Below are 14,761 nucleotides of genomic sequence, written 5' to 3'. Positions count from 1 at the left end.
TTGTTTTCTCAGATCCTTATATATTGATAATGGTTCTGTAAGTTACTATTTCTGTTTAAATTTTATATACATATATCTTTTACTGTTACTTGTGCTGTATTTTAGGTAGTTTAATACTTTCATTTAAATTCAGTGCCCGCTGTGACTACCTTTAAGTTAAATTATTGTTAGTAACCTAACCTTTATCCATAACTATAATACATTTAATTTTTTGGTAGTCCTAGTAAAAATAAATAAACTTACTACAAGTGACCTACTGAAAAAAAACTACTCCAACACTATACAATGTTTATTAATAAAAAGGTTAAAATAGCTACGCTGGGCCAATGGCCTTATTTGACAGAGCGAAGGGCTTTGAGTTGAGCTCACACAGATCTAAGGTTGGTGGCATTTCCTCATATTTTACTGTTCAAAATGTAATTTTATGTATTACGTTATGGACGCCGGGGTATAATCTGAGTGTAACGGGGGATTCTAGAGTAATTCCCGAGCGTATCCAGGCTATTGCAACTAGAATTCTATATGAAGCGAGGCGTCAAGTCAAAGTTAAATATTTCTTTATTCAAATAGGCACATAGATGGCACTTTTGATGCGTTCATTACATACAAAATGTGTATAAAGTAGTAAGTAGTGATGGCGACTACATTAGTTACTTTAGAACTCAAGCTACGAGGGTTCCAAATGCGCGCTGGTCAAAGAAGAAGCCCACAACCAACTTAACCAGGTGTTCTTTATGTTATCACCATCTCACATTGTCATTTGAAAATATTTAAGAAGAAACCTGTTTAGAGCAATAATTCACACCCTAGCTTTTTTATCCTTTACGCAATCCTTTATACTATAAAAGGACTATTCTGATTTCGCTCAATATAAACTATGAACGTTTTAAGAGAAATCTCAAATAAATATACCGGTAATTTATTGTAAAATTGTATACAATTTCCTTAAAACGAATAACATATTTTATGTAGTCAAAAGCAAAACCTTTTACGGAGATCGCAACACCCCTGTTTTGAATCTTCTTAGTCGCTACAGTCAAGTCAGACTGGTCGTTGTCATCATCTGGGTACTGTGGCTCGCTTTACAATCCGTCTCCACTTTACCCTAATGATTGCCTTTCTATTGCATTATTGTAGACCAGGATCTACCGCGTGCTCTGCTACCTTCCACTTTCCCTTGAACCACAAGACATTCAATGGACACGTCTTTACGCCTGGACAAGTGACCGAAGAAACTGAGAATTCGCGCATGAACTGCAGAGGATAGGCTGGGTCTCGAGTTAAGACATTGTAGTACTTTGACGGTACTACCATTCAGCCTTGCTATGAATGTAGTGACGTCATTTACCTAATTAACGCATTGGTAGGTGAGAAAAAAGCGAAAAATTTTTGCTTCACAAAAAGTCCGCCTTAGGTCTGTATAAACACCGTAACACCTCGCGAATAGTTCCAGTAATATCACAATATAAGCGGGGCTTCGAAGATGGGAGTATGGAACGAATTGCCAATAAACTGCACTCTATGGTACGCGCTACCGGGCTCTGCCGAGTGAAATATTCCATCGAATTTAAGACATTCATCGAAGCGAGATGGAAATATTCTAATAGCGAGAGAGAGGAACGCAACAATTTGTCGAAGCGAATATTGGGATGACAACAAGTTTTTATTTCAACTCCCATTTAATTCCATCAACCCCTAATGGATGTCGGTACATTCTAGCCTTGCTAATGATGTTATTTACCTATAGGTCTTGAGCTTGGAGCGATTTTCATCAAACATAGCTAAAACACTCCCTACTAATTCACCTTTCAAACAAAAAAAAATCAAAATGAAAATATAATGCCCACAGACACACACACGCACACCGATACGTCAAACTTATAACAACCCGTCGTTTTTGCGCCGGGGGTTAAAAATAGAATATGCATCGAAATAAGAGCCTCTCATATTTGTTAAGTCGTGTGAAAGAACTAATAAGAGAATTGCTACAAACTGGCGTCACAAAAGTGAAATTCAATTTGAAAGCTATGTTGGACATCCCAAAAATAGCCGTCTGTTTTATTTGCTAACGAGTGTAAAAGCGTAGTTGAGATATTTGTCGGTATAGCCTCTACGTGCTTTCGACTTGAAAATTTACTCTACTGAGCTAATTTCTGGATGTACCGAATACAGTTTTTACAGTTTTTTATAGTCATGGTTCTTAGCTGTTTTAAAGAACATCAGCTCTTTTATCGTATTATCAACCATAATACTGATAATATTTGTAACTTAAATTTGTTCTCCGTTTTGGCTTCTTCTTTTTCTGGGCAGTTTCCGCACGGCACTTGTTGTGCGTTGAAATTTTCCGCTGTTGCTCGCTATTCCAGCCATCAAAGCTCGTTCTAGAAGCCCAGCATGCCACCCAGGTTGCTGAGGACTTCCGGGAAAGTGGCTGGGGATTTCAGGTAGACCTGGCGTTGCTCTGCTACGCCCGTGCACTCCAGCATCACGTTTGTTGGTGTTTTATCCCCGTTTTGGCCATTCTACTTTAAGTTTTGTTCATGAAATACTCTAAGATCCTGCAATATTTTGACCCATTTCTACCAAAATAGTTTATAGACTATCCAACTTCTGGATTTTTCTAGAAATCACTAACTAATGGCTTCAAGGAAATGACTAACTACTACAAAAGACTCAACAAGAACAATCGAGACGTTAACTGGAAGGCCTATAACCAGCAATTATATTTCCACCAGTTAACCAGTCTTGGTTTAGATAACTGATGATGTCGAGATGGTGCTGCGATATTTTAATATTCGTTATTTCTTTTGAAGTAAAGATTCGAGGGATGCACACGCGCTTTTTCTAAGAAGAGCTCCACAACAAACTTCTTCTTCTTCTTTGAGTTAATGGCTTTTTGTCATGCCGGAACGGCACAGTTTACTTCGCCAATGACGGGTGGGTAGCTTGAAGAAAACACAAAGGAGGATGGTGGAATTGTCTTGAGACTATTTTAGTTCGCAAAACAATAGCAGGGTAGCGTTTTAGTAACTGTTAATATCTAACATTACAATATATTATAGATATTTATTTATATATATTTTTTTTTTTTTATATTACAGACAAAAAATATATGTGTTGTTATGCATAAAATGTACTGTATGCACAACAAACTTAACCAGGTATCTTTTGTTATCACAAACTCATATCTACACATCTATGTAATACAAATGCGCACCATGTGTTGGGGATCCAATAAAATGATGGAGCCCACCTTGAAACTGCAGGTCACGGTGAGAAGTGCAAATGCCCAGAACGTTTGGCCCAGTTTCCGTCGGTTAATTTATTTTTGTTGCCATTCAACGCGCCCGTTTACTAGCGTGTAGATTCCCCGACAAGTATATTATCTTGTTTGTTTATATCGACAATCGTTTCCGCGATTGTAGGTTCAATTTGGTGGCTGCTTCAAGGTTTTTCCTTTTTGGTTGACTTTGGTGGTGATTATTTTGTTAGAGTGGCAGAATTGTCACCCTTTGTAGTTCTTAAGTAAAGTTGGCATTTAGAAAATGGCGTGATCGGACGTGAGGTCACGTGTTTATATAACGATTATCACTCAAGATTTAGCTTTACGAGACATACATGTGTTTAGAAAGTAACACGCAACTACACCTCATTTTCGAGTACTTACAGTTGAACACTTTTTATATTATATTTCTTTTAACTTATGCTCCTGTAAGTGCAAGGTGTCCCTGCGGATTTATTCTACGGAAACAATAAATTCATTTTCAGTCGTAGCAAGTTTACCGAAAACAATTTTCAATTTCAATTAGTTCGATTGCGAAATTTACCGCCATGTTTTTTTTGCCGTTTAAAGTAAATATACAATAAGCTGGTACTGTACGTTATTTTCTGTTGTTTAATTTTAACAAATTGAAATAGCATTTGTTCGATACAGTGGCTTGCAGAAATAGAAATAGAAAATAGTTTTATACACGTACTAATAATAAAGCTGACGAGTTTTTGTATTTGTTTTTTATTTGAGCGCGATCGCATCCCTCGAATCATTAGTTTAAAATTCAACATTCGAGAATCATCAGAATCTTCTCAACCTCATCATTGATCTTTACCTAAATATCAAAACTTTTTGTGTTTGTGTTTAAAAACAAACACAAAAACTGTTTTGGGCGCTTTAATCTATGGATCTATCTATGGAATCTGAATATCGTATCGTATATATACTGAATAAGGATTGAGCTATCAAATGAATTTGAATTCTTATTCGGGAAGGCTATGGGATATAACGTTATAAATCTTAGAAGCCGAATAGTAAGGAAAACAGTAAGAAAGAGTTTCTAACGTAACCTATGCAATAATATGGGCGGGTGATTCGCCTTCACCGTAGAAAAGTCTTTTTCTTCTTTTGCTGTGTAGAATAGTCAACGAAGTTGTATTAAGGACGAAGGAATTTCATGGAAGGAAGAACAGCTTCAGTGATTAAAACATTGATATCAAAAAATTTACTTGCCCTCATGTAAAAGGTTACCATGTTGATCAAGCGGTTAGTATGCTAAACAACGAATCGAGAGGTCCTGTGTATGACTCCCGGAACCGGCCCCGAATTGGAAGATTTTGTTTTTTCTGTACAATATTCTCAGTACTAGGCTGCGTCTACTACAAATTCCGTTTTCATCAAAATTCAAAAAATTCAAATTCAAATTCATTTATTTCAAGTAGGCCTACTTTATAAGCACTTTTGAAACGTCAAGTATGCATGTTTGTGTGACTCTACCACCGGTTCGGAAAGCAGATTCTACCGAGAAGAGCCGGCAAGAAACTCAGTAGTTGCTCTTTTCCAACATCAACATTTACAATCATTTTGCTATCTTGCGGGAGATGAGAGCGAGGCTGGCTGCTTCCATTCTACCTTGTCATTGAGGAATTCATCAAATGTATAGTAACCTCGCTGTACTAGATGCGTTTTTACACATTTTTTAAATGTATGCATTGGTAGGTCAAGAATTTCCTTAGGAATCATGTTGTAAAAGCGTATACTCAACCCCACAAAGGAGTTCTGCACCTTTCGCAGACGATATGCAGATATCACTAATTTATGACCGTTTCTGGTAAGTCGATTGTTAATTTCAGCTTTTGATTTATAAAGAGTAATATTTTGCCTCACAAAGACTATATTACTATAAATGTATTGCGAAGCTACTGTAAGAATACCTATTTGTTTAAATTTTTCACGAAGCGATTCGCGTGATCCAAGTTTATATATTGATCGTACGGCTCTTTTCTGTAGTATAAATATACTTTCAATATCTGCAGCTTTTCCCCACAGCAAGATCCCATAGGACATAATACTGTGAAAGTATGCGAAATAAACAAGCCTAGCTGTTTCAACATCGGTAAGCTGTCTAATTTTCCTGATTGCATATGCAGCCGAGCTGAGTTTACTCGCTAGGCTTTCTATATGGGTACCCCACTGTAGCTTACAATCTAAGGTCACTCCTAGAAAAACAGTGGAGTTTTCTATTTCAAGTGTTTCTCCATTTATTATGATGTTTTTATCAATTTTTTTTACGTTAGGCAAAACAAATTCCAAACACTTAGTTTTTTTTGCATTTAAAAGTAAGTTATTAACAGTAAACCAGTCTGACACATGTGACAAAGCACGGTTTACGTCGTCAAAATTATCTTTGTTTCTATCAGTCTTAAAAATGAGAGATGTATCATCTGCAAACAGTACAATCTCACAAGTGCCCCTGACATGGTGTGGCAGATCATTTATATACACCAGAAACAATAAGGGACCCAAAATTGAGCCTTGTGGGACACCCATTAAGGCAGACGATCCCTTAGACTTTATGTCTTTTACGCATACCCTTTGAACTCTATCACTTAGATAAGAGGCAATTAAATTGAGTGCAACGTTTTTGATGCCATAGTGGCTTAGTTTTGATAACAACGTTTTGTGTTCAACGCAATCGAATGCTTTGGACAGATCACAGAAAACACCAATGGCATTCTGCGAACGTTCCCAGGCATCGTAAATATGCTTTATGAGTCTTGCGCCTGCATCCGTTGTACTACGACCTTTAGTGAAGCCGTACTGCTCCGGATGAAGTAAGTTATTTACATTAAAATGATTTAAAAGTTGATAAAGTATAATTTTTTCAAAGACCTTACTAAGAGTTGGCAAGATTGAAATAGGCCTGTAATTGTTAAGGTCATTTTTATGACCGGATTTAAAAAGGGGTATTAATTTACTACATTTCATTAGGTTCGGAAAAATACCCATATCAACACATTCATTAAAAATTACAGCTAGATAAGGGGCAATAACGTCAATAATGTTAGAAATGACCATCACCGACATACCCCACAGATCACCGGTTTTTTTCAACTTTAATAACCTGAAATTCTTTACAATATCTATTGCAGATATATGTTTAAAATTAAATAAAACATTGCACTCTTTAACATTATCTCTCAATATACGCTGAGCTGCTATTGGTGAAGAGCTTAGAGAATCTGTTAACAAAATGGGAACATTCTGAAAGAAGTTTTCGAAAGTATTAGCAACCTCCCTGTCAGACGTCACTTTATTGTTATCAACAATAAGTTCAAAATCCATTCAATCCCATTAAAATCCATTAAAAAACTCTTACCAGGTGTAATGACAACATTATTATTATTCTGGAGCAAACAGCCAATATGTAAAGATATGGCTAGGCATTCCGTCACATAACGCTATATGTATGCTGTTTTGTGTTACTCTGAACACTTCCAAAGACAAGACCAGTGTCCAGATAACAGCATAAAAGCTAAGCACTTCCGATTCAGAAAACATTCTAAAGGCGTACAATGTCGAGGCAAATCAATCAAGATGCGAAAAACCATCCTAAATTATATTAATTAAGCATCCCAGATGATATTATTTCCACTCTTTATTATTGATTGAACTGAATTTAGATTGAGGTTTAGACCAACTAAAATAAACAGCGTGATGAAGATGTAATATAAGATAAAACGGAACACCTTCTATTATTGTCGCGATTGGTGGTAGAGTCACTACACACAGACAGAATTGACGTTTCAAAAGTGCTTATATTAGGCCTACTTGAAATAAATGAATTTGAATTTTATTTAAACTCCACAGAGCGAGCACATGATTGAAGAATTTCCGAGAGAACTCGACACGGCTCGGGAAAATCCTAAGAATTTTCTGTAGACTCCTGCTGAAATCACGTATTTGTTAAAAAAAATCTTATATATGAACCAGCTTTACCCAATTGAAATCTCTACTGTCATAGTCCGATATTATTGTAAAAGGATGTCTGTTACCATGTACTTCATATCTTGGGGAAAAAAAATCTATATCCTTACTTTAAGCAATATATCAAGTAAATCAAAGTTATTTAATTATGACTGATAATCTTTATCAACCACAAAGTAAGCACATAAGCAAACAATATAGGTTTAAATTATGATTTAATTATATTATATCATAATTTTAGGGTCTAAGCCAAAATCATCATTATTTACATTTTACATGTTTGAAGAACAAAAATTATTTATTTTATTTAATTAAATAAATATACTACGCAATACACACATCGCCATCTAGCCCCAAAGTAAGCGTAGCTTGTGTTATGGAAACTAAGATGACTGATGAATATTTTGATGAATAATATACATAAACCATTATACAGATAAACTCCCAGACAGTGAAACTCATTCATGATTATCACACAAACATAATCCAGATGTAGGAAACGAACCCAAGGCCTTGGACTCAGAAAGCAGGGCCGCTGCCCACTGTGCCAGTCGGCCGTCTATTAACTATAGTCATAAAAGTTAATAGGAATAGAGGGTACTTTGAATTTCGTTTAATAATCTACAATTAAGCGATATCAATAAGCCCCGATGGACCATAAACTATCTCTATTCCAACTTTAAGCTATTCCGTAGTATAAATAAATAATAAATAAAACACCCAGGAACTGAAAAACATTCATGTTCATCATAAACTTTTTCCAGTTGAGTGAATCGACTCAGAACTAGACTCAGAAAGCAGGGTCGCTGCCCACTGCGCCATTCGACCGTCTAGTATGAAAGTAGGGTAACAACCAACAAATACTCTTTTGCATTTACGAGTATTATACTAAATAAAAACCTTGTATGATTCCTTGCACAGCGCTGTTATAATTTATAACAATATTTTGTGTATAAAACGCCGGCGGAAACAGGTTGATTGATAGATGGTCTGCCATAAATTAGAGTCGGTTATGCGTATAACGCGCTGGTGATCGTTTACAAAATATTGATGATTTAGGGGATTTTCAACACGTGCTTTTACTTCTTATTCGCTCACATGTTATACGTAAAGTTGACGACCTCTCTCGCTGTGAATTCAAGTAAGAGGTCCCGGGTTCGTTTCCGACGTGCCGCTACGCGATTTAGTGTTCCGGTGCGATGTCGCGTAGAAACGATTAGGGATATGGCTACCATACTCACTAACAGGTTAGCCCGCTACCATCTTAGACTGCATCATAACTTACCACCAGGTGAGATTGCAGGCAAGGGTTAACTTTTAGTGGAATAAAAAAAAAAGATTGGGCCATGGATAACCGGATGACTTCTCAATTTTAACTTTGCAGCTTTAATTACGCTATAATAAATATAATATGTTTATTTAGTTTGTACCAAAAGTAGTACATAATCAAAGGTAAAAATCATAATATATATAGATATATATTATTTTAGTATCTATGTATTCATATTTATTTATTGCACCGCTCCCCTAAAATAATTTAATTACTTTCCCCAAGGGCTGTCTGGAAGAGATTGCTTTAGCAATGAGACCGCCTTTGCATACCAACATGTGTTTAAATGTATTAAGTTGTCTTTTGTGTTGTTTCTTTTTTGTGCGCAATAAAGTGTTTCATCTATCTATCTAACTGCCAGTAGGGACTTTATAAAAAGTTTGTTTTTATTACGTCAATACGTTCATTTCAATCTAGGCCATTTCAAAACCGAAGCCACTCAAATTTCCTGTTTATCGGAACTGGAGTTCGAGGGAGGAAATTAGCAGCTGCGGAATTAATTATTACCTGTTGGATTTCACGGCAGGCCCATTTGTAGGGCCTCTTTTTCATGGAGTGCCTTTAGGTTCACGTTTAGCGCTAATGACTGGACTCATTTATTTACGGCCATTTATTTTTCGTTCTTTTAGTATTTTTGGTTTTCACTAATTGCAAAATATCATCGTATGATCAGTATTGTTATTTATTAATTTTCATTTTATATAATCATATTATTATATATGAGGTATTTATATACTAATATATAAAGCTGGTCATCTACTGGTCCGGTCGAAGTTTTAGAATTTCTGGGTTCCATTCTCGGGTCCGGTCAATTAGGTTTTTGTAACAAGAAATTCTTAGTACCAGCCCGAGGTTTGGAAATTGGAAGTGATTAGCCTCCGTGCCTCGGAGAGCACGTTAAATTGTCGATCCTGCGCCCGATCTCTTTCCGGTCGTGTCGGATCTTCAGTGCCATAAGACTTTGAGAGTAACGGAATGGAGACACTGCGCAAACACTTCGGCACTACACTATCTTTTGCGTAGATACAAAATCCCTCTTGAGATTGAACACCGAAGCCGAAGGGTTTCAGGGAAACTGATATTTTGGCTGACCGGCTTTTAATTAAATTTGGCAAAAGATTTAAAATCGAGAGTAGAAGTCGTGGTCGGAAACTAGTTAGCATATAAATGAAAGGTACTAAAGTCTAAGACGGCGAAGGTATGCGTCGTTAAACGTGCTACGAATGTCACTAGAGGAAATTAAACGCTCCGCACTTTATTGTTGTAATTGTGAATTACAGACAAAATTCTACCTGTCTGAGACAGCTTTATTGCCATGTGGATCAGCATATTGCGTCTCAACACACATTTTACCTGTAATTGCACTGTAGCTAATATATTATCTACTATATCATCTGTTTTTTTGGCTGTGCAGTTTTTAGTTAAGTCTGGCAAAAGGTTGATATTTAAGATTATTAAACTCGCTTAGAAACTAGTCAGCTTATAAATTAAAGGTACTTAAGACCTAGATGGAGTAGGTGTGCGTCGTAAAACGTGCTACAAATGTCGCGAGCGGAAATTAAACGCTCCGCGCTTAATGGTTGTAATTGTGAATTACAGACAACATTCTACGTGTCTGAGACAGCTTTATTGCCATGTTGATCAGCTTTTGACGTGACAACGTCTTATAAATTGGTTTGCCGGGTGACACTTCAAGAAACTGCGTTACGCTCCGCTCATGTTATGCGCTCACAATGAGAGCGAGTGAGAGGCACGCGTCCCTTCCACTCGGGCATGGTTAGCCCGCCTAAGAGCGAGAGAGACAGACATAAAAAGTGAAAGGCACGCGTCCCTTTGTAGTAAACGCTGTTTCATTGTACGCAAATGTATTGCAAGTTATTGTATGTATATTTGTATATAAATACGTATGTATGTGTAAAGGTAAAAATAAAATTTTGTTAATATGAAATTCAGTGCGAGATTCTTTGTATAAATTAATGTTTTAAATATAATTCTTTGTATAAATAAATGTTTTAAATTGTTACTATTATTTCATCCTTCTTCCTACTATACGAATGAATATTCACATTAAAATTATTTTACCACTCAAAGTCGTTGTCACGTAAAACTTTCGCCCGTATACCGACTTTACAGGCAACCAATTTTTTTGCGTCATGACACATATTTCACCTGTAATTTCTGTGTAGTTACATTTGAACTACTACTATAGCTTCTGTTAACATAAAAGGAAAAAATTACTGACAAACAAATCTATTAGCGCACAGTTAAAACACTGGATGCATTAGACTGAAATATCGAAAACTTACAGAGATCTCGTAATATAATGCTGGCGTTCGCTAAGAAAGTATTTTTCTAAATTCTTCTATAGTTTTAGCACATAGAATTGAAGCTTTATTTATATACATAGTAACAGTTATTTGATAAGTTATTTTTTTTTTGTCTAAAAAATTATATTCATTAGTATGAGTTTAGTAATGATACGCTACTTCGTTTGCTCAGGTTGTTCTAAGAAATTCTTTCCACGAAATATCTCCTTATTTATGTTATCAAAACGTAGGATACTCAGATTTTCAAGCTTTATCAACAAGATCCTGTAAGAAAAGAGAAAGTATATATGAACGATTCCAACAGTTAAACAACTGTTTAACTAAATCGTAATGTTTCTGTTTCAATTTCAATACTACTCACATTATGCTACTTGTATGTTATACGCTTTAAGGCACCAGAAAAGCGGCATCATTATTTCAAAATACGGTATCGCTGAGCCGATAATACCTTTGATGCGGATTACGAACCCTGATTTTTTGAACTAATATTACATAGACAATGAACTATCTAATATATTTACCGAATGAATGAATGAATACAATTTATTATAGGAAAAATTATAAATAACTAGTATACATGATGAACAGTTAGGCGACCTTATCGCTACATAGCGATTTCTTCCAGGCAACCGATGGCTTGAAACAAATAAAGGATATTGTGTATTAGATATTAGCGGAATGTGCAGCGTCCAAACAAACTCATGTGAGTTTAAGTATGCGAAAAATATTAATTTTAGTAGTTTGTTTAGTCGAACCCACAGCCTTGGACTCCGAAAGCAGGGTCGCTGCCCACTGCGCCAGTCGGCCGTCGATTTCAGACTACAGTCGACATTCTTGCAATTATTAGGTTCATAAACTTCCAGTCAGATGAATGATAGGATTTCGATACTTTAAAGTTATCAATTCTTTTGAAGAATTAGAATTAGCTTTAAAGTCTTAAGTACTTGTCACATGAGTCTTAACACCTACGCTTCAAATTGATGGACAGAGAGGGCGGCACGTACTCTTTGCATGCTCTGCGAAGTGTTAATACGCGGCGATGATTTTCCTCTTACCACCTGGTGGGTCATCTGGTCATCTGGTCCACCAATTATTACTATAAAAAATTGGTTGTCTGTAAAGTCGGCTTACTGACGATAGTTGAACGTGACAACGTCGTAAGAAAATACTGATGGAATGGTTGCATTTTGCAAAAGAAAATTTTAATTTTATTTGTTTGATAAATATTATCGTTGCTATAAACAATTGACACCACATTCACTTTTCACTGCACTTCATCCTTGCCGAAAACATGTAAATGTATTATTGTATAGAAGCTGTCCACGCGGACGCATCGCTCACTCAAGTAGGAGAGAGACAGATGTCGAACGCGGAGGCCGACTGTGCCTCTTTGTCGCTCGTTCCGCGCTCTCGCTTGCACTTCAAGCCTTGAAGGGAACGCAGAGCGGCGTTACCTCAGAGCGGTAACGCCGCATGCGTCATGTTTTTTCGTGTGTGCAGCCGGCTCCATCGAATTATAAGACGTTTTCACGTCAAGAACACCTAGATATCTCGACTTCTTCTTGATTGCTCAGGCAGAAGAGTTGAGATTTCGTTCAGCTAATCAGTAAGTGATAGAATCTCCAGCACGAAGGACTGTTTATATGAAAAGAGTTTATGGATTAGGCTATCTCTCGAAATAGCTTTATCTAGCAGCACAAGCGGATGTTGATTGAAAAACATATTAGTAATATTGTTATGAAATGAAATATTTATTTTGCTGAATATGGGTAAGTTATTGGTGTTTAGGATATAAAGTTCCAACATATTCTACTAATACATCAACATGCAAAATTCAAACATTAAATTATATTAATAATAATCTTATTTATTTATATATAAAATATAATTATAAATAAACACAATGAAGCAATCTCCGTGTCCCATTTTCACCTCCGTCTCATCTTTCAGGGGCTGACCGAGCGGCGAACAGTACGAATGCTGTTTTATGGGGAAGTGCACTCACAGCAGTCATGGTGAGTGTTTATGAAGTGATAACGGCGTGGAATGTTTCAAATGTAGGCGTTGGGAAGTGATGAATCGGTTGTTTATTTGTAAATTTATATCAGGTATTAACGTCAGACTTGTTATTATTATTAAAAGCTGCGGTTTTCTTATTGCTGAGTTCGATATTACTTCACTTGTGCCATCACTTAACCTAAAAATCATCTTAATACAATGCCTAGTGATTTAGGCGATTTCTAGAGAAAAAAAAACGATTCACGAACTCCTATGCGATGTCTAACGATGTTAAGCGCCATCTAAAGTTAGGACACTGATTCGGCGGATCTTAAGCTTTAGGGGACTCGTAAACAGATACTTGATGACGTAGATGAAAAAACATATAAACTCGTTTTAATAACTTTAAAGAATGATAAAATATACGACACCTAGTGGCAAGAACCATGGACAAGTTAGGTTATATGAGTTGGCTAATGAAAATTGATTGGTGAAAGGTACATGTATGCCTAGGAATCTTCCTTAATTAGGCGTTTCTTACTGATGGCCTTCTACGTAAATGTCTATCTATACATATGATGAAACTGTAACTGGTCGAATTTTTTGGAGGGCACTCTTAATCAATACTGACGCCAAAACTGTAATTTTTTCACTGTAGTCTGTCTGTCTGTATCTTGGCCGTACATCACGTTGAAACTACTGAATGGATTAAAATGTTCAAATGAAACTTTGCATGATTTAAGTCCATACTCCGAGGTAGGACATAGAATACTTTTTATCCCGGAATTCGCACAGTTTTTTTTGCTAAAAGTACTTGACGATTTAATACAGTAGCTCCGTCAAATCTAAACCGACTTAAATAATTCTGTTGGTCCAAATGTGATCGGAAAGGTTTTAGTATCAGTTTTGTTCTACCAAAATTTCGGATTTCGAAACAAAGGACAGAACTCCTCAACGACTTGCAGCAAACCCACCACTTAAATGATTTACACAAGGGCCCCATTAAAGTGATATGAAGTCCCATGAAGTGATATGAGTGTCCTGCTATTAAGCCACACAATTGCAGTCATTCGTTATAAGAGTTTAAAGTATTTTGACTAAAGTGTAACGGGAGTAGGTTCCCGGGACGGTCATTTGCGATTGGCAATGTTAACGTACTCCAAGAGCAAGAACAGATTTTCATCAACATCTTCATCATATCAACCCATTACCGGCCCACTACAGGGTACGGTTCTCCTCCCACAATGAAAAGGGGTTAAGGCCGTAGTCCACCACGCTGGCCCAGTGCGGATTGGTCGACTCCACACTATCGTTTCCTCGCGATGTTTTCCGTCACCGTTGAAGCTAGTGACATTTAATTGCTAAAAGGCAAATATCTTAGAAAATTTAGTGGTGAAGAGGCTGGGATTCAAACTCAGTGCCCCGAAAGTGAATTTGAAATCCTGCCCACTGGGCTATCACCGCTATGTTTTATATGTAGGTACGTAATATCATAAGTGTGTTTACTTGGCACTACTAGTAGGTACCATTGGCGTGCATAGAGGGTATGCACAGGGTATGCAGATGATATAAACAGTAGAAAATCTCCAGTATGAGCTATAAATACTTGAGGTTAGGCTTTTTATAACTCTTACAATGCCTATCCCTCGTACTCCCTCGTGCTCGTACTGGAGTTTTTCTTCATTTTATATCATCTGCATACCCTGTGCATACCCTCTATGCACGCCACTGGTAGGTACTATTAAAAAATCTAGACGATTGGTATCCTAAGGTCCAATCCAGGTAGTTAAACTTTAATCCTAAGGTTGCCTGGCAGAGATCGCTACTTAGCGATAAGGCCGCCTTTTG

The 14,761-nt window shown here is 36.6% G+C and overlaps 1 protein-coding gene across 7 annotated transcripts in view; it reads left to right on the top strand.

The window, feature by feature from the left end:
• LOC120626659 (chaoptin) overlaps positions 1 to 14,761 on the top strand; it is a 103,429-nt gene that overhangs the window by 40,673 nt on the left and 47,995 nt on the right. For all 7 annotated transcript variants that reach the window (XM_039894262.1, XM_039894264.1, XM_039894259.1 and 4 more), the window contains exon 2: positions 12,866 to 12,930. In XM_039894262.1, the coding sequence (XP_039750196.1) occupies positions 12,928 to 12,930 (3 nt within the window). In that variant the 5' untranslated portion in view covers positions 12,866 to 12,927. The remainder of the gene's footprint in view (positions 1 to 12,865; positions 12,931 to 14,761) is intronic.

This window comes from Pararge aegeria, chromosome 10 (genome assembly GCF_905163445.1).
Source record: "Pararge aegeria chromosome 10, ilParAegt1.1, whole genome shotgun sequence".
In the NCBI taxonomy this organism is placed as follows: domain Eukaryota; kingdom Metazoa; phylum Arthropoda; class Insecta; order Lepidoptera; family Nymphalidae; genus Pararge; species Pararge aegeria.
The sequence above is the reverse complement of the archived record's forward strand: the minus strand, read 5'-3'. Positions and strand labels throughout refer to the sequence as shown.